The 24,390-nt window shown below is 25.7% G+C and overlaps 2 protein-coding genes across 6 annotated transcripts; both read left to right on the top strand.

Moving 5' to 3' along the window:
- The first annotated feature begins 591 nt into the window (after positions 1–591).
- LOC114129292 (serine/Arginine-related protein 53-like) lies at positions 592–8,959 on the top strand. 5 transcript variants are annotated; one of them, XM_027993978.2, is made up of 6 exons: positions 592–798; positions 2,970–3,066; positions 5,350–5,421; positions 7,212–7,525; positions 7,957–8,171; positions 8,232–8,959. In XM_027993978.2, exons 2-6 carry the CDS (start codon positions 2,990–2,992, stop codon positions 8,331–8,333), a joined length of 780 nt encoding a protein of 259 aa, XP_027849779.1. In that variant the 5' UTR covers positions 592–798; positions 2,970–2,989; the 3' UTR covers positions 8,334–8,959. The 5 variants fall into 5 exon arrangements, with proteins under 5 accessions (XP_027849779.1, XP_027849778.1, XP_027849780.1 ...); XM_027993977.2 differs by having other exon boundaries at positions 593–802; XM_027993979.2 differs by having other exon boundaries at positions 593–798; positions 2,970–2,993.
- A 7,224-nt stretch (positions 8,960–16,183) lies between these two features.
- On the top strand, positions 16,184–17,534 carry LOC114129289 (transformer-2 sex-determining protein-like). The gene is made up of 5 exons (XM_050207218.1): positions 16,184–16,320; positions 16,451–16,573; positions 16,638–16,876; positions 16,960–17,089; positions 17,131–17,534. Exons 1-5 carry the CDS (start codon positions 16,199–16,201, stop codon positions 17,285–17,287), a joined length of 771 nt encoding a protein of 256 aa, XP_050063175.1. The 5' UTR covers positions 16,184–16,198; the 3' UTR covers positions 17,288–17,534.
- Positions 17,535–24,390: the final 6,856 nt, after the last annotated feature.

The raw sequence follows: 24,390 nt of genomic DNA on the forward strand, positions 1-24,390 counted from the left end.
GGTATTTATGGGGGACCACAGAGATCAAGGAAGCCGATAAAATATCTATCATGAGTTCACCGACAATGTTATTGGTATTTACATTTATTGTTCGGTTTTGAACCAATCGTCGTTCCAATGGTTCATAGGTATTAAAAAAAATAATTTTTATTAAAAACGAATTTAAAGAAAAACAATGTTTGGTTTGCTCGGCTTACAGTACGCATATTGCGTAGTAGGTACTTATCGTAAGTACTTGTTTATGTGTAGAGTATTATTGTAAGTAACAAATTGTAATGGCAAGATACTAGATAGAACTAAGCACTTCTTAGGCGTTGGTATAGGTACTCGTACGTATCGACGTATAAAGAAATCAGGCATAAAACAATTAAATTACATCGGAGCTCAGCACGCTGGTCAAAACAATATTATTATTTTCTATATAATATATTAGGCATAAACCATGATTTAGGTATGTATTATCTTAGTATGTACATGGTACGATTGTACGGCTTTCCACCACAAAACAGAATTATCATCTATTCTGTGCCTCCACCATAGTCGTATAATATTCATATATTATATTTGACCTCCAAAGAGTTGTTATCAATATTATTGTTTGCGTTGTGATGCATAATTCAATAATGTTACATACTTCACAAATCACAATGTTTTGAAATTTTGAATTGTACATTTGTACCTAGTTATTAGGTACATCATTGCCCATTGAAATTTGTAAGTTCAAGTTTTGTTCTTGTTAATTGTTATACGCGACTGCATGAGTTGAATCAAGATCGTGCATACTTCTCGTCATTGGATGTGGGTAAGATATTAAAATAATATATTACTTACTTCTAATTTTTACACAATAGATAGTAAAAATGTTGTACGTAAATTGAAAATTAAATGTCTATTAAAGTAATATACCTACGCATTTACATATACAGTACAAATGATACAATTGTTTTTTTGATATAACATAAATACCTATGTGTTTTTAATATAATTTACCTGACCTTGAACTTAAACGTTTGATTTTTTAGTGGTAAGTATGTATGAGGACATGTTGCTATCATGACGTGTTGTCTGTGTTTTTCAAATGTACAACATAGTAAATCTATGTAATGCAGAATCTATTTTATGTTGTTAGTTTTAATATTATAGTATATTTACCTATTTTAAAATTTAAAGGTAAAAATGTTTCCTTTATTCTATCAAGGTTTTTGATTTTAATTATCAAAGTAATTTATATGTACGTAAATTATTAACATTTAAAAATGTTTGTAATGTGCATTAGAATAAAAAAAATTATGAAAACAACAATGGAAAATAATATGATGGCTTGTGTGTGCCAATGTACACATAACATTTTTTGCTAATAATTTATATTTATTACTACTTTGATTATTTATATTTCTAATCATGAATGATTCTTATGAAATTCTTATGAAAATATTCTTAAATCAATTGAATTAAGATTCTATTACTTTTTGTTAGGTATTTCAAACTAGAAAATAATGATCTAAAACTTGCTTAAAACAATCTAAAGGTTTGGAGGCTTAATAACTTCAGTTAATTCAGTGTTTACTTAGAATTTGAAGTGACCTCAGTTTCATAGGTACTGGTTTGTTATAGCCCCGTCAACCATATAACAATGAATACATTATATAAACATAAAATAATAAGTTTATTTATTTATATTTATTAATCTAATAATTTGACAATATATTGATAAAATATTTAAAAAAATTAAAATTAAAAAATGGAATAATAATAAATACAATGTTAAAAAACGTATGAAAATGTATAAAAATTCATAAACAAATGACAGACAAAATACATACTGTAATGTCTGATCAATATTATACATTATATCAATCCATATTATGTGATAAATATCTATAATAGGTACTTTATAGTAATAATGGTACATTTTTTTCATCAAATTATTAGATTATTTGTATGATGTATTTATTTTATATAATTATATGGATGGCGAAGCGATAATAAACCTGAATGGAGGGCTATAAAGTTTTCAATCACTGCGGCGGGGCTATTACAAATCAGTACCGTTTCATATTACTCAATTACAATTTTTTCAGGTTTAAATTTATCTCAGTAAACTTATTTTCGATGTCCTTACAACTGATGCTAAATCTATTAAATAGTATTACTTATAAACTAACCTTAAGCCCAGATATGATTTTAAGTATTTTCTGTAAGTATACATAGCAAATCTTCAATTATTAAAAACTATATGGACTTAACTAAATCTGTTGCTCTTAAAACTTAATTAACTTATTTATTTTGAGCAAAATTAGAATACAATTTTGTGGTTTAGTCTTCATATTTAAAATATTAAATTCAAATGTAATATTATTAATGAGTTAGATTCTTATTATCAACCATTATTACAATTATTTAACATTACCTATTAATTTATTAGAAAGAAAAAAAATAAATGATTGAACATTTTATATTTATAATTATATTTACCTATATCATTAATGTTAATAGATTTTCCTGAATTATTATGTTATCATTGATGTTTCTTAGTATAGAACTACTTTCTTCAGCAGAATAATATTATAAGATAATGAAAAAATTAAATCCACCTATATCTTTTAATAATTACGTAAATAGAGTTTTTTGCTTTAAAATATTTCTATTATATTATTGTTTAAATATTTATACACTATTAATATATCTATCATATGTGTTATAAATTGTTATTAGATCATATGATATTACACTTATGGTCATTTGAATAAATATAATTTAATATAACCGTATAAACTTTGGCATCATTTTTTTTTTTGATAGGAGTTGTTTGAGACTTGCCTAAAATTATTTTTACTTGTATTATAATGATTATAATAAATACATTTTGTATACTTGTCAAAAGTCATTTAAATAATTGTATTTAGATAAATTATATGTGTATTATAGAATAAAAATAAAAATAATTAAGTTTCAATTTCAATTTGCAGGAATAAGAACAGGAATAATTATGAGTAAGTATTCGAGTGATTCAAACTCGCGTGACAGAACTAGAAGTTATAGTCGTTATTATAACCAAAGGCACAGGTGAGCGTCACCACTTTTTAATTTAAAACTTCACAACTTAATTTTTCTTGTAGTATTGACTGATTAATAATTTCTATTTAAATTTATTTATTATATTTCTTCATTAATGGTAATTATACATTTTTTTTTATATCTGTACAATAATTTAAAAAAGGTATTTTATGAGTCTTAATGATTTACTTATTTGAATAATCTATTAATTTTTTTAAATATTATCAAAAGATGAATCTATATGGACACTAGCATTAAAATAAAATATTTTTTACAAAGTTTCATTTTTTTTCTTATTACATTATGGTATGTTTTAGTATAACATTACTTTTAATGCCTTAAATTATGGTTGGAACATTTTAATAAGTTATATTTATAAATCAAATGTTCAATACAGTCAAGTCACAATAACTCGAAAAACTTAACAACTTAAATTATTTTTTATTCCCCTAGAAATTCTCATAACACTCGGTGTATTTATAATCTTGTTAACTCGAATATAATATTGTGACAAATAGCTTAGTCAAAGTATATTATATCTGTTATATTTTTTTAAATATATTGTGCTTATCTACTCGACTGCATAATACAGATAATAAATGAGTTGATTAAAACTTATTACTATGATACCAAAAATGATATGCCTCAAAGAATTTTAAATATGATAACAGTTAACCAAGTAATGTCATCACTACAAACTGTTGGACAATTTGTTGAATTTGTTAAAGTTGAACGCCGTAGATAAAAGTAGAAATACTTAAAGTAGGCAAATAAACTTGTTGTCAATAAATAGCAAAAAAATCAAAAATTAATTTCAAATAATTTTTCTACTGTTTATAGTAAATAATACATATTATATACCTATATGGCTATATGTATAATATCATTGTATATTTTTTAGATTTTTATAACATTTATGTGTATATACTTATCATAACATTTTAAAATTATATTTCATTACATATCGATATCTTCAAGTTTTGACTTAATTTCGATAAATTCAAGTTAGGTATTTCGAATAATACAATATTTATATTGTAGCAAATTTGTATTTCCCTTCAACATTTAATTATCGCAACTCGACTGTATTCACTTCCATAAGAGCATTACAAATGTTAAGAATTGTTAACTATATTTTTTTATTGGGTATTACTTAAAATATTATCATAATTTAAAATTTAGTATTTATTATTTATAGATAATTATTATATATTTATAATATTTTCATGTATATTTATTATGTTATTTTTCAATTACACAATTAAAAAAAATAAGTTTTTCTGTCATTAGGAAATATAATTAAATAAAATTAATATTAGTATTCATTAAACATTTGTTGTCTATTCAGTAGGAACTTATTATATTATACCTATTTATATACAAATGTATATTTTAATATTTATCAATATGCTCACCAGTGTCAGGCTTGATAAGTTTTGATTAGTGAAAATCTATGAAATATTTGTGTAATTTACTAGTGTTCTGTATACTTTTTCACAATAAAATTTGTATGAGTATTTAAATGCTTATATGTAATTTTATTGTAAGTAAAGATGTTGTAATATTGTATAACCACACGTCCACACATCATTTTTACCTCAATTTATTAAAATGTTAATTTTTTCCATTAACATATTCTTATCTTATTGTTGTATTTATAATGAATTACTGAATTAGGTTTTAAGTGCAATATATCTGTCAGTTTTTCATTATGAAACTATAGTAATATTTCCAATGATAATTTACTTAAAAACCAGTTATATTGGATTGTACAATATAATACTTACTAACAGTGCCAGATATAGCTACTAGTAAATTGTACTAGGAGTCTTAAGTTTTAAAATAGTAGGAGAATTTGAAGTTATTGTTGTATATATATATAATACAATGAACTATTTGGATGACTAAAGATTTGTTTACATTTTATGTATAATAATTAAATAAATAAGTAAATACCTTAATGGCATTTTTTTTTAAAAGGTCTCAACATTTTTTTTTGTACCATAGCTTTAGATCCGGCACTGCTCACTGTAAATATGTCTTAACTTATCATTAAAGAGTATAGTAAAAGTATATTTATAAAAAAAAAATGTTTTAATACTCAAAAGTCATATCTAATTATTTATACATCATTATAGTTACCTATGGTAACTACATTTATTGAAATAAAAATACAAATTATGATGTATAGAAAAATATTGTGTTAAATTATATACAATTAATTTTATATTATATAATTAATAACATTTATTATTTTGTTAATTTTATTACTAACCAATATTTAATTTATAGGTCTTCAAGTTCTTCATCTACAGATAATTCAAGATATTCAAAAAAAAAACATTCAAGCAGATCTGGATCAAGGTATTTTTTATGTTAAAAATGTATATATAATTAAAATAGTAATTAATTACATTTTAATGTAAAATAAAAGTAAAATCTATACTCTCAATCAAATTAGAGTTGTATTACTTTATATATAAAAACATAAAGTATTAAACATTTTACTTATGAATAGTATTGATTTAGATATTTATTTATAGTATTTTGTTAAATATAAATATAAAAAGCTATTAAATAAGTAACCATAGTATTATACAGTAGTTTGGTTCATTCCACATTGTACTTCATCATTTAATTAGTCACTGATTTTTAATATTGATATCAGTACTGAATCTAGGACATATGACGCCCGGGGCTAATAAAAATTTAGCGCCCTTACATAGTATTAGTTTACATGTTGTCAAAACTTAAGAGCGCCTTTACATCAACAGCGCTCGGGCAAAGAAAATCCGTTTGCCCCCCCCCCCTAGATCTGGCACTGATTGGTATAGAGTGTTTTATTTTATTAATATTTATTAATTATTAATAGGTTGATTTAGTTTTTATAGAAAATATGTATTTAATATAGGTATTATTACTTATTACTTATTAGTATTTAATTATTGTAATAGTATATATTTATATAATTTTTTATTGTTACTTATTAAGATTAGTGTTAATATCACCTTACTATAGAATGATGTGAATAGTTTTATGGTATACTTGTATAAATAAGCAATGCTTAAAAATAATATTATGTATATTAAATTTAACAATAAGCATAAAAGTTTCAAGTCTCCACAAAAAAATAGTTTTTAAAAGACAATAAAATAATTAAATTTGTTATTCCTTGTTTTAAATTTAAATAAGTGTCATTCAAAAGTTAATAAAATGAATTATGCTTTAGAATTAGATTTTTTGGTTTCATAATTAACTTTTTATGAGAAATCTTGTAAAAAGCTTTAGATGTATACATTTTTAACTATAAATTAATTAACTAATTTTCATTATTTTAACAAATTTAGTGAAAATTCAATTTCAAATATTTATAAAAAAAAAAGTTGCGTGTATTTATCTTTAGTATTTTTATATAATAATTGAGATTTTCCTACTTATAATAAAAGTACATGGAATTATTTACTTTTTACTGTTTGCAATTCCTGCTATATTTGCTTTCCTACTAGAATAGATATTGAAGTTGAAAATTTTATAATTTCCCTGTTTCAAAAGATAATAATATAAAAAAAAATTATATCAACTAAAATAAATTAATAAATTAATAAAAAAATTATTGATTAAATAATAAAAAAATGAATATATTTGTTTTAGAAATTATAATTAAACAATGATTTTTAATCATTATGGAAACACTTTTTTATTGTTTTTAGTTTAGTAATTATAAAAAATCTTTAATGTTTAGCATCGAGTTATTCAATTACAAGATTCTAAGATGCTAGTGAAAAATCTTTCATATCTTCAATCCCCTGTTGCTTAGATCAAAAGACTTGCATATCTGTACTTTGTATTATCATGAATATATACATTATCCTATGAACATTCTTCTTTCCTACAAAATGTATTATTTATATTAACATTTGAATAGTATAATTAATAATTTTAATAGACTTTTAATAAGATATTTTATATTTACGAGTATATCAATGTTATTGAATAATATTAGTAAATAATATAAATATTATAGTATAGAAGCTTTATGTATAGAACTTTTTAAATCTTAGTAATCTAGGTACTTAATTAAGATAAATTATATCATATTCATGAAACTAAAAATTAAGACTAATAATTATTTTAATATTTTAATTAAAAATCAGGCACCATAAGAAATCGAAACGTAAACATAGATCCAACAGTTCATCGGATCATTCATCGTCAAGACACAAACATTCTAGCCGTTCCTACCGTAGAGATGAAAGTCGTTCAAAAAGAAAACATCGTAGAAAAAGTTCATCTTCTAGTTATGAATCAAATAACTCCAATTCTTCGTTTAAAAATCATCAATCTAAAAGTTCCAAAACTTTCAATGATAACGAAAAAAATAAAAGGGTACAAGATGAATTGTTAGTTAGGAAATCTGAAACTGTTAACAAAAATGATCATGATACAAATTGGCTTCAAAAAAATGTTTGTAAGTACATTAGTGTGTTTAATGAATTTCTCAAAAAAATCATTAGTTGTTGGATAGATCTATTCCTAATCTCTAATATAGTAATATATTCATTTTACACATTCTTTGTGTATTCACAGCTACTTTTAGCAACACTTTGTTGAACTTAATACTACATTTATGCAATATTGTAAAAGGCAATTATTCCTACTTATGTGAAAACCATTTATAAAATTTAAATATTTTTTCTTCTGCATCAAATAGATATGAAATCCCAAAAAATTCCCAATAGATTACATTCAATTTCATATTAACTTAAAATGTTTAAAATATTACTGTGTTTAATCAAATGATTTCTTTCTTTGCTCAAAATTTAAAATATAAACATTACATTACATTATAATATAGTTAAATATTAATCATAGCTTTACTGTGGTTTATGTTTATTTTAGTGGATATTGTGAAGAGAGAAAATTCTATAGAACAGATCAATCAAGAAGGATTTGTTTTCAAAGTTTTCAATCCATCATCGGAACATAAAGAAGAAGAGACTACTGACAAGTCCAGATTTGATATTCCAAAAGTAAATGAAGAAGGCACTAGTACTTTGCCTAAAGATGAATCAACTTTTATTATTTGTAATCCAGAAAGATTACTAAATGCAAAGGTATTAATTATTAAATTTGTGTATTTATTGTAATATTTAAATGGATTTTTTTTTATTTAGTATAAATTACTTACAAAGCAAGAGCGGTGCTTAAACTGGGCAAAGCAATTGTTTGCATCTTACAATCAGTCTGAGCATAACGGTGGACAATTTAAAAACTAATGCAACTGAAATTATTTTGTTCAATATTTACCTTTTAAATACCGCAAGAATTCAATTTGCAACTAATACCTACCATTAAATTATTTTTATTAATGTTATTTTTTTTACTTAAAAGATCTAAGGACATTATATTGAGAAATTATATTTTTGCAAGGATTTAAATATATTTTGGAAATATTAAATCAGCATTTTATTAACATTTTTGACATTGTTCATACTTTGTAAACTCATCATAACATAGTTTCATCAGTGACATTGAACATAAATATAAATATTTGTATTATGGAATTAAAACTTAACTTCATAAACGTCAAGATATCAGTTTTTATAAATAGTATAGTGTATAAAGAGATAATTTTACAGTAATTAAATTATTTTTTTTATGTATAATTAAGGCTTGTATGGTTTATATTTAACCCTATCAATATTTTTTTTATCATTGTAATGTGACAAAAACATCTGTTAACAATTGTAATAAACCTTTTTTAATATGTTGAGTTTTATGAAGATAGTATATTAATATAAAATACAGAATGTACTCATCTTATGTTTTTGTATACGTGGTTTTGATTATACTATTATTTAATAATATAGAATTTTAATAAAATGAAAAAAGTATTTCTTTATTTTCAATGGTAATTTTTTTTAAAACTTAAGCATTTAATTTTATTAACAGAAATATCAATTTTATTTATATGAATGATAACAACACTGTATTTGGTAATGGATTTTAGAAGTACTTTTTTTCTAACAATATTGGTTTAATCGTTGACTGAATTCATAATAAATTTATATTTAACTTAAATAATTTTTAAATAAACCTTAAATTTAAATAATTAATTAGGTACTTGACGTTAGTGAGATACTAACTAGGGTCGGGGGGACTTAAACTACTCAAAAAATGTTTTATTTAGGAAATTTGTATGAAATACTTTTTTTTGGTTCAGTTTGTCACTTATTTCTACAAATTATCTTCCCCTCTTTTAATTGCACCATTTAAAATGTAACTAGTCTTAATTTTGAATAGGATTTTTACTTTCTTAAATAACCTTAATATATTTAAACTATTGTGTATAAACATATTTATATATTTATGTTAAAGATTTAACAAATTTCAATTAACCAATTTTAAAAAAAAAAATTATTATTTTTAGTGAAAACATTTATAAAAGTATAATTTATGTACTATTTTTATTTTATTTTTTACTTCTATTTCTTTTTAATAAGTACTAAAATATAATATACAATAGGGTTCTTACTTAATATTTTATTCAGTTGAATAATGTACATCAGTTACAATATTATTTTTCGCTGTTACTTAATTAAGTTAATTTATATTACAAAATGTATTTTGTAATAATAATTATTAATAATAGGTAGTCAGATAGGTACTGTATAAATAAATAATAATAAAAGCTTTGCCTCTAATGCAGAAAAGTTGTTTAACAAAGAACTTAAGAGTTTTTGGGACTTTGTTAGAGAACACTGGTCACGTAATTCTATTCCTAAAAGTGTATACTATAATAATGCTACGGGACTAAATGAATAACATTCTGCCAATTTATTTTTTTTTTTTTTTTAATTATGTATGTATGTAGTATATACTAAGCTTTATGTCTGTGATCTTTCTAACATTAACACTTTACAATCCAATAATTGTTTTTTCTTAGTAGATGATGATTTTGATGGCCAATCTATACTCTGGGCAATACTAAGTCTATTAGGCCCGATGGATTACCTGAGTTATTTTTGTTTAATTTTAGGTATTAAATTTCTTTTCCACTTAGGCTAATTATTTAGACGCTCCTTAGATGACGGGAGTTTTCCTGATGTACGAGTATGGAAACTGTGTTCTATTACACCGGTACTGAAATCAGAAGATGCATCTTTTGTCTCCAACTACAGGCTAATATCAATTCTTTCCCGTATTGGTAAATTATTTGTATCAATTGTACTTAAGTATATTCAACCAAGCGTCAACTCCAGCACGTCAAGCACTAACCGTGTTAATGGAGCAGCACGGTTTCCGGCCAGGTCGTTCTACAACCATATGTTTTGCAGTCTTTTGTAATTATATAATTGAAGCGTTTTAAGCACATTCGCAAGTTGATGTCATCTTCACTGATTTCAGCAAAGCTTTTGACAGTGTTAATCATCATATACTACTATGTGTCTTGAAAGCAACTGGTTTCGGCGAACTTCTTTTATCGTGGTATCGTTCTTTTATTAATGATAGGAAACTATTTTTTAAAATTCATGGAGTCTCTTCTAACATACTTCCCATTTTCTCTGGTGTCCCTCAAGGTGGCCACCACCCCTCTCCTCTACTGTTTTCTGTATTTTTAAATAGTATAAGCAGTAGGCTTAAGCATGCGAGACTCTTAGCTTTTGCGGACCGTATCGACTCTCAAAACGAATGCTTTGTCCTACAGGATGAACTAAATAATATCGTTGAATGGACCAATAAACTAGGATTGGATTTCAATATTGTTAAAGGTTATATACCTTTTATGACTTAAACACATCATATTCTGTCAACGGGATAACTTTACAATAAATTGATAAAGCTGTCACTGGTCTGGGATTTGTTTTCTATACTACGCTTAGCCCAAACTTGTATATTGAGCGTCCTTGTTGTAACTCACTTAAAATCGTAGGCTTTATCAAACGAATAACAACGGAGTTTAAGTTAGCATTTTCCCTTAAGGAACTGTACTGCTCGATTGTTAGACCTATTCTTGAATACGATTCTATCATTTGGGATCCTTACACTGCTAAAATTGCATGCCATAATGCTTGAGCGTGTATATAATACATTTGTTAAAGTCATATATATAGTTATGATCGAATGTCCTCCTCATAACTACTTACCAGTACTAGATCATCTAAACCTTGAATCTCTAGCAAATCGAAGGCATGTAGTTAACCTTAAATTTATCTATTAATTATTAAATGGGCACTCACCTCACCTACTTTTTTTAATTCCTTTAAATGTCCCCCTTCGCTTCACTCGTCAACACACCGCTTTTAATTTACCAACCGCCTCCACTAATTTTATTATGGTTTAAATGAACTTCTTCGTCGCTGTATGTTTTTTGCCAATCCTGAACCCTCCTTTTCACTCACTTAAACCTAAAAGTATTTTTTATTCATTGTATATCACTAGTATAATAATTTAGAATATTAATTGTATATTGGGCACACGCCCGTATTGTATGTTAAAATAAATAAACAAATAAACATTTACATAGATTCTTAAAACTTTATTTTTCTATAGTTCACCTCTTTATAATGGAAAATTCTTTATAGTGGATAAATTTATTGGTTCCAAGCGATTCCGTTATTGAGATGTTTTACTGAATATAATGCACGAATTATAAAATTTTTGCGTGCCTGATCATATTGTTTGTGGTTTTACCGCCAATAATGAAGTGTCTATTTTTAGCTTATGTCACTTAAACGAATCACGAATGTTAAAAGCACCTAATCTCTTGTAAGATATTCAGGAGACTTTTAGCAACTTAATTGATGTGCAGCTATAGGTAGGTACAATGTACCTAGTCTATTCGCATGGTTATAATTGTTTTATTAACGTTATGATTTTATACTTAGAGGATGATATCTTTGGATAATCGTAAACATTATATAGTAGAAGAAATGTAAGTAATCATTATACTTAATTTATTGTTTAGTATTCAATTACATAATTGAAATTCTAGTGTAATATTCTTTATATTATTATATTACATGCTATAAATTTTTCAATTAATTATTTATGTTTTTTAGTTTGTAATTAAATGGGTGTTGCTAATAAAGATAAAATCTGATGAAAAAATCAACAAACTTATGAGTGTGGTAAATAATCTAAAAAGTTCTCAAAAAAGTTATTTCGATATTGTAATAATGCCCCGAAACTATTTAAGTTAGAATAATAAGTAGGTATTTATAATAGGGTATACATCCTTCTTAATTATAAATTTTACAATCTATCTAATAAAGTATACTAAGTAATAACTGAAAATAAATTTGTGACAAGTGGGGCATACAGAGATCTGGAAGGTAGATAAGTTGGGATAGTAAAATAAGTTAGTCAATTTTGTAGAAATTTAAAATTTGCTGCATGCCTATAGTCAGCTAAAAAATCTAAGTTAAAATTGATCAGTATAGGAGAGTCATAATGGGGAAAATCAATGTTTTGTGAGTGATTAGTAAACCTTAAAAAATTTCTATTGATCTCTTTTCAGATGACAAGAGGATGTAGCTGTACTAGGATCCCAGAAGATTGAACCGTATTTCAGTATAAGTCTAATTAATGCACCGTATAGGGCCTTAATAAGGGATGTTGAGAATTTAAACCAGGGGTGTCCAACCTTTTGTGAATACTGGGCCACATCATATAGGTAGAAGTTCTTGTGGGCTACATACTTTTTTTTAATAATAATGCATTCAAATTTAATGATTAAATTATACTCTATAATACAACAATACATTTTTTTATAATTTTATAACAGCGAATAATAAGCAGAAATATTTTTACAAGTATTAATATTTTATAATTTAATTATGAGTATACAGAAAAATATATTTATTTATATATTATATATAATTAATTCATTGTCTTTAAATTGAAATGAAGGCCGAATTAAAATCAACCGTGGACCGCGGGTTGGACATCCTTGATTTAAACTGTCCCGTAACACGTTTTATAAAGTCGAAAGTTTAAAGTGTTCTACAGCATACATTTTCAATATGTAGGTTAGGACTAAAAGTAAAAATGAGGGTAACTCCTGAATCATGAACTGAACTGTTAAGAGAAGAAATTGATTTATTATTGATAGAATATAAAATTTAAATGGGTTTTTAAAGAGAGCAAATGTCAAAGAGTGAAATTTACCGACATTGAATGATTAGCTTAAAGTATCAGACTAAGACTTAAATCTATTTAAGTCACTATAAAGGCGATGGAAATCACTTAATGAATTAATACGTGGAAATATTTTTATGTAATCAGCAATTTCCAAACCTGGGAATCGCGTAATATTAAGTAAGCACTATTAATAAAAAAAAGGAGATGAGTACAATGTATTTGTATATTATACACATATAAACACGACCAGTGGCAGATTTTCAAAAATTTTCTAGGGGGTCCTGTGTTATATTAGATTGTGTTTATGTATGTATATATCAGTGTCTGGGGGGGGGTCCACACCCCACGGACTCCCCCATAAATTCGTCCCTGAACACAACAGTTACAATATGTCGATATTAGCTATAATAGTTACGCAGATTATTAAAATTCACCTAATCATCTTGTAGCGTACCTAGGTGAGGGGAAGTTAGGGTTTGTACTTTGTATACCCCTCTATTGTTTTTTTGTGACTTTCAGAAAACAACTTGTTGATAAGTCATTACTTTTGATAACTCAATAGGTATAGGTATACACGTATGTACATTGTACACATTTATAAGCTCTGTTTGTTCTTGGATCACCACAATTCATTTATGTATTATTACTTTTAACATATACCTTACCTCCTTCATTGAAAACGTTTGACCTACTACACCAAATTTACTATATTGATTTTATTGTGGTTCAGGCGCCACTGTGGCCCTTTCGGAAATGTCACGTCGTGCATCGGCGCAGACAGTCTGCTCATACTACGAATATTCGTACGCCGATCAGCTGACTAGAAAGTTTGAATACTGCGCGTTTGCGTAGCAGTATGGCGTATTGACATTTGTCGACCACTCCATTTTTGAGGTGTGGCGTCAATTTCACTTGACTGCATTAACTGTATAAATTCGTTGATCTAATTTTTATTACAATCGACTAGATACAGTGTTATACCATCTACATCACGGCTGCAGAGCAATAGATTTCATCCATATTACGAAATTGCTTTGGTTAAAAAATAATAAATCGCGTTTGTTGTAAGCACAGTTAATAGGTTGGTAATATTATTACAAACATTAATTAATATTATTTTATTCCATCAGGACATCCAGTAATCCAGTGGTGTATGAATTCTATAGTATCTCATTTGACGTAAACATTTTTGAAAAACAACGAATTGATGAATTAGTAAGTACTTACAGCGAAAGCTAATCGTAACGATTTATTTAATATAGTGATTAATATGAGCGATTAAATGAGTAGCAGTGGCGAACGCAGAATTCGATTACGGAAAGGGAAGGGAGGGTACTATTTATAAATGTATAAAAATGTTATTATTTATTCATGTAATATTCTTCAAAAGAAATTATTATACAATATGTTTTACTTAGGAGGAGGGGGTGTTAACTCCCCTCCCCCGTCAGTATGCCACTGTGAGTAGGTACCTCATTATGACCCATGATTAGCATTTCAAGTGACGGTAGATATTGATATGTGAATGAAAAATAGCAGCTCTATATTGCTTTAAACTGTTATGTGTTTCCTTGCACATTTTCACAGACCTTGGTATTTTAATATATTCATTAATTGTTATTTTTAAACTTAGGCACCAGGTACATAAGTATTTTTTTTTGTTATGTACCATTTTTTGATTATTTTCTGTATATAATTGTGTCAATTTGTTCCTGGTTTTGCTTGATTTATGGGTACTAACAAAATCAATTGATTTTTTACTTTGGCCTATTTAAGGTAGTTTTTTACTACCTCGATATCAAATCAAGGGGTGTTTTACTATCTAAGTGATTATCACTACAGTGACTAAAAAAATTCCTATTAAAATTCAGTGGAGTAACTTACTTGATCAAACAGCTTAAATAAAAAACATACCTCAAGTTGTTTTACAAAATTATCTTGCTAGGTCAAATCTAAAATCAATCTTTTTCAGTACCTTTAAAGATTTATAGTGAAGATGTCAATTTTTAAGTTATAATTCTTTCAAAACAATAAATATTATTTATTAACGTTAATAACATCTAATAATATAATTTTCTTTTTTTTTTAATACTTATAAATTCTTTTTTTTTTTATTTAATTAAATTCTGGAAATAAGTCATAAATCATAATATTTGACTAACCTGGTTTTGTCTAGAATAAAAAAAAAAAATGTTAAAATTCTAAATATTAACTTATAAATATTATCTATTTTTGTAAAATTTACCTTAAAAGAGTTTGTATTAGAGTTTTTAACCTGTAGTTTTTTTTTTTGTGATCATTTTCAATTTTTTTATTTAAATAAAAATAACTTTAATTTAATAATATAAGTATGAGATAAGTTACAAATAATTACTATTATTTAAATTTAAATCATTAGAAAATTGTATTTTTTCACATATTACATTTTAAATTATACAGCTATATAATTCAGCCGTGTTGATTTAGTACAAATTTTTTTATATTTTTATTTACTGAAATGCAAAATATTATAGTCTAGGAGTCTTATAAATTACAAAGAGGGTTGTGTTAACTAACAAATACTGTTTATATTTTTTAACTTTTTTTAAACAATAAAGTAATTTACTAATTACGATGTCAATATGTTATTAATCATCGTCTCATAATTTATTCATTATGAATATTCATTTAAATTGTTTATACTTGATAGTATGTTTGAGTAAAAAAATTTGAACTATTTATGTAATTATTACAATTAATAGATGTTCTATTATTAATCTTTATACTTCATTGATTATTATAGGTCAAAAACTGGAAATACAAAAATATAATGTTAATTGTTTAAAAACATCATTATAAAAAAAAGAAAAAGAAAAAAGTACCACGAAGAGAACATTTTATTATTTTACAATCATATTTTGAGAATAGGTAAGATATAAAAATAATTTTATTGGATTTATTTTTAATTAACATAACATAAAATTATTAAAATTCTAGCATGGCTTCTTTAAATTGTAACATGGTTTCTTCAAGTACTAGCAACTCTAGCTCCATTTCAAAAACCTCTAAATTCACTACTTTTTTTAATTTATCAAGGTCAAAATATTCTTCGAAAATCAAACTAGAAAAAGAAGAATTAAAGTAAGTTTAGACAGTTTATTATATATGTATTATTTACTATTGATAATAGGCATTTTATAATGCCAGTAAATAGAGTTTAAAATAAAGAAGATAACCATTAACCATAGTATGAATCAAAATTAATTTACAGACAAATGAAACCAAAAAGTAGCAAAACAAAAAAGAGTGAAAAACGCTCTCCAAAAAAATTAAAATACTATGAAGCAACAGTAAACAATAAAGATGGAGTCCAAAAAACTTTTAAAATACCAAGGTTTCTACTAATAACAGTTAATAATTTTAAGTACAACAAAAATGAAATAATATTATGATTTTAGGTTTTGTATTCCGATATTATGTAAGGATGTATGCCCAAAAACGTCATGTTGTATTCGTATTACTAACATAAGCAGAAATGTAACTACTAATAACCTTCGTCAACTATTTTCTAAATTTGGAGCTATAAAAAATTTAGATTTACATTTCAACTGCTATAATAGAATGTCTAAAGGATTTTCTTACATAATGTTTTCCACTCCTGAAGAATCTAAAATTGCTGTAGAGGTTATGAATAACTGTGAGTTTAACATAATTCTTTTTTAATAATATATCTAATAATTTATTATAATATATTTACTTATTGATAATAAATTAAAATAGGTGAAATTGATGGACATGAAATAATATGTGAATTATGGTTTTTACCATACATAGAAAACCGTGTAAGTTCTATACTTCGTAGTGCTTGTAGTTCAGACCGTGAAGTTGGATACAGAAGAAGGTCAACAAGGTATATTGTCAATTTATATTACACGTTATCCAATCTTATCAAAAAGATAAATTGAGATCTTGTTCTAGATCTCGGAGGAAATTCAGATTCAGATCTCGTTCTAACTCTCCGAGTACACTGGATGATTTATGTTCCAAGAGTTCTCGCTCTAGATCTTCAAAAATATCTCATTCCAGACAGTCTAGGAAGCCTTATTAGTTTTACTATAGTAGGTACGGCCAGCGAAAAATGAGCCGCGATACCAGTGCTCCGGGTGGCCGATTTTCGTTAGGGTTACTAAAACTTTTCGTCACAGCTCGCTTTTCACTCTCCGTACCACTCCATACTACGCTATAGTTTCAAACGGAGAACCCCTAGTTACGCTAAAATTCACCACTAGCAACGCGACGGTCACGGCTCACTTTTCGCTGGCCGTACTATAAAAGTAAATGTGTTTTTCCTTATAATTGCATGCTACAAACAAGTTTAAACAATTACTAATATTGTAGTTTTTTTTTTAAATACATTAATATTATATTGTGTATACTGTATTTTGAACCTAAGATAATTTTTTTTTTTATGCGATAAACTATAATTAAAACAATAAAATAGTTTAAACATTTATTCAATAAATGTCAATTATAAATAATTTTAAACACTAAAGTAAACATAAAATTTATTTAAGATAAATTTACTTTAGCAGTTCAAAAACAAATAAATATTATCTTAATTTATTAATACATTTTTAAGACTATCGTATATGATATGATATTAATCTTTTTTATTAGGGCAAGGATTTATATGACATTGTAATAAAAAATTGTAAAATATGCATTTGATTGACTAAAATTATGTAATTAATTTTGTATAATTTGCCAAAGAATATTTAATATACAATAGGTAATAAAAAAAATAATAATAAACACGTTTTAAAATTAATAAAATATTATTCCTAACTATTAACATTATTTAAGTATATTACAAGAAACAATTACATGGTATTTTAAATTTTCAAAACTAAATGACCTTTAAAAAAAACCCTAATATTTTTTATTATTTACAAAGACTCCTTTTGATATCATAAAATGATGTAAAAAAATTTAGTAACAAAATTTTATAGTCAAAATATGCAACAATATGTATTTTGTTTAAAATATTATGTAGAAATAAGCAAAATAAAAACTTCATCATTTATATCATTGTGAAGTGATTTGTAGATATTACAGACAAAAGCAATAATCAGAAGTCGCAAAAAAATATACTGTTGCATATAAATCCTAGCCCTAGTTATTATTAATTAAGCACTCAATTTGAAATGATTGTTTTGTTAGCTAATTATCATTTGTTGTTTTTTTTTTTTAATAGAATTATTTGTATACTTACCCCACCAAAAAAAAAGTTTTTTTATACATTTATAAGAATATTTAGTACTTTTAATCAGAATATGGAAAAGTTATTTTGATCTTCATATACTACTGGTGACTAGTTTGGTTATATTTTGTACGTATTTGTAAATACAAAAACATTATATAATATATATATATATATGTGTTTAACGCACATGTCCGTTTAATATATATTAAATATGTTATTTATACAATGTTATATTAATTTTAAAAATTCTGGATGTTTGTTTATATATTATAAATACTCATTACTCGTACTATTATTGTTGGTTAGTAAATATTGTTCTCAGTTGTCAAATATTAACTATATTACCCTTACAACTATTATTATTTAGATTATTGCTTAAAATTGTATTAATTGTAGATTATTATAGACTATAGTACTACATTAAATGCACTGTTAGCAAATAAACTTATAATTTTAAATTATTGTTTTCTCACATATTAAATAAATGTATTTAAAATTTTAGCATGTTATTATATATTATAATAGTTACTTTTTAGATAGCTTAATAACAATTATCTCTGTAAAAAAGATAATATATAAGAAGAGTATATAATTAGATTGTCTTAGTCTTATCTGCACTACTTTAAATGGGCAATGTTAAACCAAATCAAAATATAGTACCATTATTGTTCTATAGCAACTATATAATTTTAACTGTATCACATACATAATTTAATTTTAAATTAAATTTGAAAAGAAAAACTAAAAAAATTAAAACATGGAATGTTGACCTAACCTTATCATTGAAACCAAATTAAATTGTTTGAATGTAAAATGAGTCATTAATTACTGTTTTAAAGGATTCCAAATTTGTCAGTACTTTACTTATGGTAAACTAATGTCTACTAAATTTATATACCATAAAGACTTGATAACACTTAAAAAATATATTTTAAATTAAAATGAATTAATGTTATAAAAATAATAATAACCAATTAAAAAATTCAAGTTTTACTTAATCAGTAATCATTCCAATATTGTTTAATTGAACATAATAAACAGAACACTAGTAACTAATCTCTATAAATATAAGAAAAAATAATATTATGTTAAAAGTTAAATTAAATATATTATAATTATAACAGATTATCATTTCATTCATAATGCTTAAATGACTTAAGCTCTTAAGCTTGGAGTCAGATATTTTAGTATCAATTATTACAAAAATCAATGAACAATTAGTTTAATGACATTTTTGAGAGGTAATTAATGATTATAATCGCAGTACAAAATACTTACTTGATTTATTATTGAACGGTTAACTATTATGACATAGGAGATTCAAAGTGATGTACCCAAGTGGTTAGCATTGTATAATTTAACAAGTCATTTTTAAAAAGATTAAATTTACTATATTGACATTAGCTGATAAGTAACATTTAGACTCCAAGTGTATTTACTCCAGAGCCTGCTAGAGGTCCTCTTTATTGCTTTCGTCTTCCACAAAATACATAGTTTGTGGACCTTCAGTGCTGCATAGAATTTAGTAAAAATTATTTAAAGTTTTGTACTTTTAGCAGTAATTTTAAAATAATTTATTTATATAAGTATGTTTATCTGCTGAACTGGAACTATACAACATTTTAGATTGATGATTGGATTTATTTAATATAATTGAATAAGTACCTTATATATTTTCATCTATCTTTTGTATCTTAAATTATTAATAATAGGAAAATTAACCAATTACCTATAACATTTTAATTCTCTATCCAATTGTTATAAAAAGTAAATACGTGCCTGTCAAAAATGTAAAAATAAGAAAAATAATTTAATTGTCATACACTATAACATATACACTAAACAATAAAATAATATTATAATGTAAGTTTTCTAAACATTTCAGATTTATATGATAGTAATGTTTCCTGTATTTAACCACAAAATCTCTATTGTCTACACATTATACTATATTTATACATAAAAGATAGACAATTAACATTAAATATATGTTATTTGATTATTGTAGTAAGTTAACTATTCATATCTGTGTAATTAAAAATTGAAAAAAAATTAGTTTTATCATTTAAATTACAAAAATTAAAACATTTAGATATACCTATATTGTTAATATCATAGTATTATTTACATAATTAAATGTCTTATGATCTATATTTAACCAAAAATAGTTGATGAGAAAAATCTTTATTTTTTTAAATTTTTTATCTTGTATAAAAATTAAATTAAATATAGGAATGCTATAAGCACCTATATCAGTTTTTAAATTTAATGGAATATGTTCTTTGGAATTTGGATGGATAACATTCTCAGAGTTTTTATCATTAAAACTTAATGTTTGCATTATTTCGAATACTAAGTAAACTGTTAATATAGGTTCAATTAAGGAATAGAGATTAAATGCCTATTATGTTCCTTACTATCTACTGAATTTTAGTGAATTTTTGGAATGTTTACATTATAATATAATAATGTTGTCTGTCAATAAATATAATTTGTATACACCCTAAATGCCCTATTATCACCGTTCTTTGCATTCTTGTTTCCTGTTATAATCTATATGAATAAATATTGACTCAATAGTATTTAATTGGTGTGACTGATAATAGAACTATTCTATAGCTCATATACCACCAAATTTCCCATTTATGATTCAACAGCTGCCGTGAATTGATGTCATTGTATTTGGACGATTTCGTTTGAAGAATTAAATACCTATCATTTTAATACTTTTCTTTGACCTCAGCTATGAACAAGTGCGTCATGTACCTTTTGGTTTTTATATTAATCACAGGTTAGTACTTAATAATGATATTTAACAAGGTTTAAGTAGATATAATGCCTGTGCTGACCTTACGACATTCACTAATGACGTGATTCTCTTTTTTACAGTAATGACAGACTTTAACTTGATTTACGGAATTTTTGAAATTTTTATTTTCGGTCTGGTTTTTAAGACTTGTTATTTTATGTTCACTAGTTCTACATTCGTTACTATAATGTCCGTATCTACTACAACGGTGACATTGAATTTTACTTTTATCGTTAGATTTCTTTACGTATTTATTTCGATTGTCCGTTTTATATTCAGGTTTTTCATTAAGTTTTTCTTCCTCTACTGCCAAAAATACGGCTTCCTCAAAAGTAGGTACTTTTGTGGCTTTCAAAATTAGACGGATATCAGACTGAATACCCGCAATAAATATAGCTAAAGTTTGAGTTTGGATTATTTCTGAAATAACTTTGGCTTCCGCCGTGGTCTTATTTAAAGTTAGCGCAGTGGTTAATTCGTTGAAAATTTTTTCTACTCTATCCACGTATTGTTGTATCGATTCTTTTTCATATTGCTTAATTTGGTTAAATTGTTTTTGTAAAAATTGTACGGAATGGGTTTTACCAAAAATAGTAGTTAGATGTGCCTTTAGTTCCTCCCATGACGTTATTTCCCGATATCTAACTGCGTCACTTGCTTTATCGGTTAACTGAGAAACTATTGCGTCGAGTATCATAGGTTTAATTTTTTCGTCTACATGCTCTAGTATAAATTCGCATCGATTAAAATAACTGGTGAGAAGACTTTCGGATCCCCCTCCAAAACTAGGTATTGCTTTCATAGCGTCCCCAAAAGTAAGTTTGTTTGCCATTTCGATTTCTTCTGGTAATTCAATAGAACGAATAGTTTGATTTAAATTAATTAATCGTTCCCCCCTGTAAATGTAGTATCGTCTGTATTGGTGGTTTCACCCGTATAAGTAGTATCGTCTATATTAGTAGTTTCCCTTGTATCGTTAGTTTCTACGGATATACCTAAATTTGAATCTTCCGATTCGTTTAATCCTCCGTACTGCGTACCTTTCCTAGTAGTCATCTACTGGTCATTTATAAAAAGTTCCCATAGGCTCTCAGATAGACGGTAATAATTGTTCAAATAACTTACAATTTTTCCATATTGTCTGAGATGTCGTTGGGCAGTTGTTCCTTGAAATGCTGGTTGAATGCTCTTAGAATGCTCTTTTGAATGCTGGTTGAATGCTCTTAGAATGCTTCTTTGAATGCTGGTTGAATGCTCTTAGAATGCTCTTTGAATGTTGATTGAATGCTCTTAGAATGCTCCTTGAAGTCGATTCGGAACAGTGGTTCGTCCAAGGGTCTCAAACTACTGACTTGGATGTGTTTTCTGGTTGAAAACGGCCAAATATATTTCGTTTGATGTGAAGACCCCACACCTGACACCAAATTTGTAGTGAGCCGGTCCCGGTGAAGATGGCTCAACACGATTTAACGACGAAGTCCACTTTGTCGTCTATCTTCTTCAGAGAGCGTAGGAAATTTGTAGTAAATAAACAACTCGTTTTTTATAAGTTTGAAAATCAAGTTATTTATTAACTGAGACAGAGTAAAATAATAATAATAACGACTAGCCCGATGTGTTGTTAAGTATAGAACAACGCCACCGGTCCATGCGTACTTGAGGCTTAACTATGTCTGAATCTTAATACTACCACAACCCTTTTTATATAAAACTAATCATGGACGTAGTCCCAGAATGTACGACGTACGTGTGTGTCATGGTAAACCGGAACACAAGTTTCGTGTTTACTAAGACACGATTATTGAATGCGTATTAGCTTTCTAAAAATTCATATAACTAGATCTATAAATAATATAAATAATATACGTATTTTAATTCTACGAATTCATATAACAAGAATATAATACTAGATCTATAAATTGGATATATGAAATTATTGCAAACAGTATATAGGTAATAAAAATAAAGTAATAAAATAAAGTAATATGGTCGGATTACTACACTATCTACTGATTTTTAGTGAATTTTTGGAATGTTTACATTATAATATAATAATATTATCTGTCAATAAATAATTTGTATACACCTTAAATGCTCTAATATCACCATCCTTTGCATTCTTATTTCATGTTATAGTCTATACTCTATATACTTTCCAGCAAGAAAACGCGCCAATTTCACATATCCTCCTGCATTTCTCTGCTTTCGAAACCGGTTTCCCAATGACAGAGTGACGTTTGGGAATACGCAAAAAAACTGATTTTGGTCAGCCTACTGGCACGTTCTATCACTGGAAAGAGAGTATATGAAAACAGGTTGACTCAATAGTATTAAATTGGTACGACTGATCCTAACATTATGCTATAGCTCCTATACCACCGAATTTCCCATTTATGATTCAATAGCCGCCGTGAATTGATGTCATTGTATCTGGACGATTTCGTTCGAAGAATTAAATATCATTTTAATATTTTTCTTTGACCTCAGCCATGAACAAGTACATCATGTACGTTTTGGTTTTTATATTAATCACAGGTTAATACTTAGTAATGATATTTAAAAAGGTTTAAGTAGATATAATGGCCGTGCTTTGCTGTTTATGCTTATACTTCCCTTGATTAGCAATATTATAAATAAGTATTAAACCTACAATAGTTAAATGCCATTTATTTATACTATTATATTATATTAGCATATGGCTCCGGCAAGCACAAAATAAAATAAATAGGTAAAATATATAAATTACAATAGTATGAACTAGAATAATAGTCATAGAAAAAAATTAAAAGACTTAGTACTAATTAAATTATATAGTTATAAAAAAGTCAAAAGAAAGCAGTTAAAATTAAGAATTAAGTTTGGTAATAGTAATTTGGTAACTCATAGTTTCATTGTTTTAATTGATATTTCCTTGGTCACAGTCGCACGTCAAGTTTTTTCATCATTTATACTGATAATTAAAAAGTCTCGAATATTAGCAATTTAATAATTTTTTTTTTTACCTTTTTATATTTTCATATCAGATTAATAAATTATAATCACGACTACTATTGTAATGTATTATATCTACCTAAAGTTATAAATTCATAATTAATAGTTGTAACACTTTACTAGATAGAGTATATTGTATATACTTAAT

Source organism: Aphis gossypii, chromosome X, assembly GCF_020184175.1.
Source record: "Aphis gossypii isolate Hap1 chromosome X, ASM2018417v2, whole genome shotgun sequence".
Taxonomy (NCBI): Eukaryota; Metazoa; Arthropoda; class Insecta; order Hemiptera; family Aphididae; genus Aphis; species Aphis gossypii.

Bases quoted from the DNA above. Each gene is read 5' to 3' on its own strand.
- LOC114129292 (XM_050205358.1), top strand. From the start codon at position 1,996: ATGGAGGGCTATAAAGTTTTCAATCACTGCGGCGGGGCTATTACAAAT. The intron at 2,082-2,969 runs GTTTAAATTTAT...TTCAATTTGCAG, and splicing joins CTCAATTACAATTTTTTCAG to GAATAAGAACAGGAATAATT. The intron at 2,994-5,349 runs GTAAGTATTCGA...TTTAATTTATAG, and splicing joins AAGAACAGGAATAATTATGA to GTCTTCAAGTTCTTCATCTA.
- LOC114129289 (XM_050207218.1), top strand. From the start codon at position 16,199: ATGGTTTCTTCAAGTACTAGCAACTCTAGCTCCATTTCAAAAACCTCT. The intron at 16,321-16,450 runs GTAAGTTTAGAC...ATTAATTTACAG, and splicing joins CTAGAAAAAGAAGAATTAAA to ACAAATGAAACCAAAAAGTA. The intron at 16,877-16,959 runs GTGAGTTTAACA...AAATTAAAATAG, and splicing joins TGTAGAGGTTATGAATAACT to GTGAAATTGATGGACATGAA.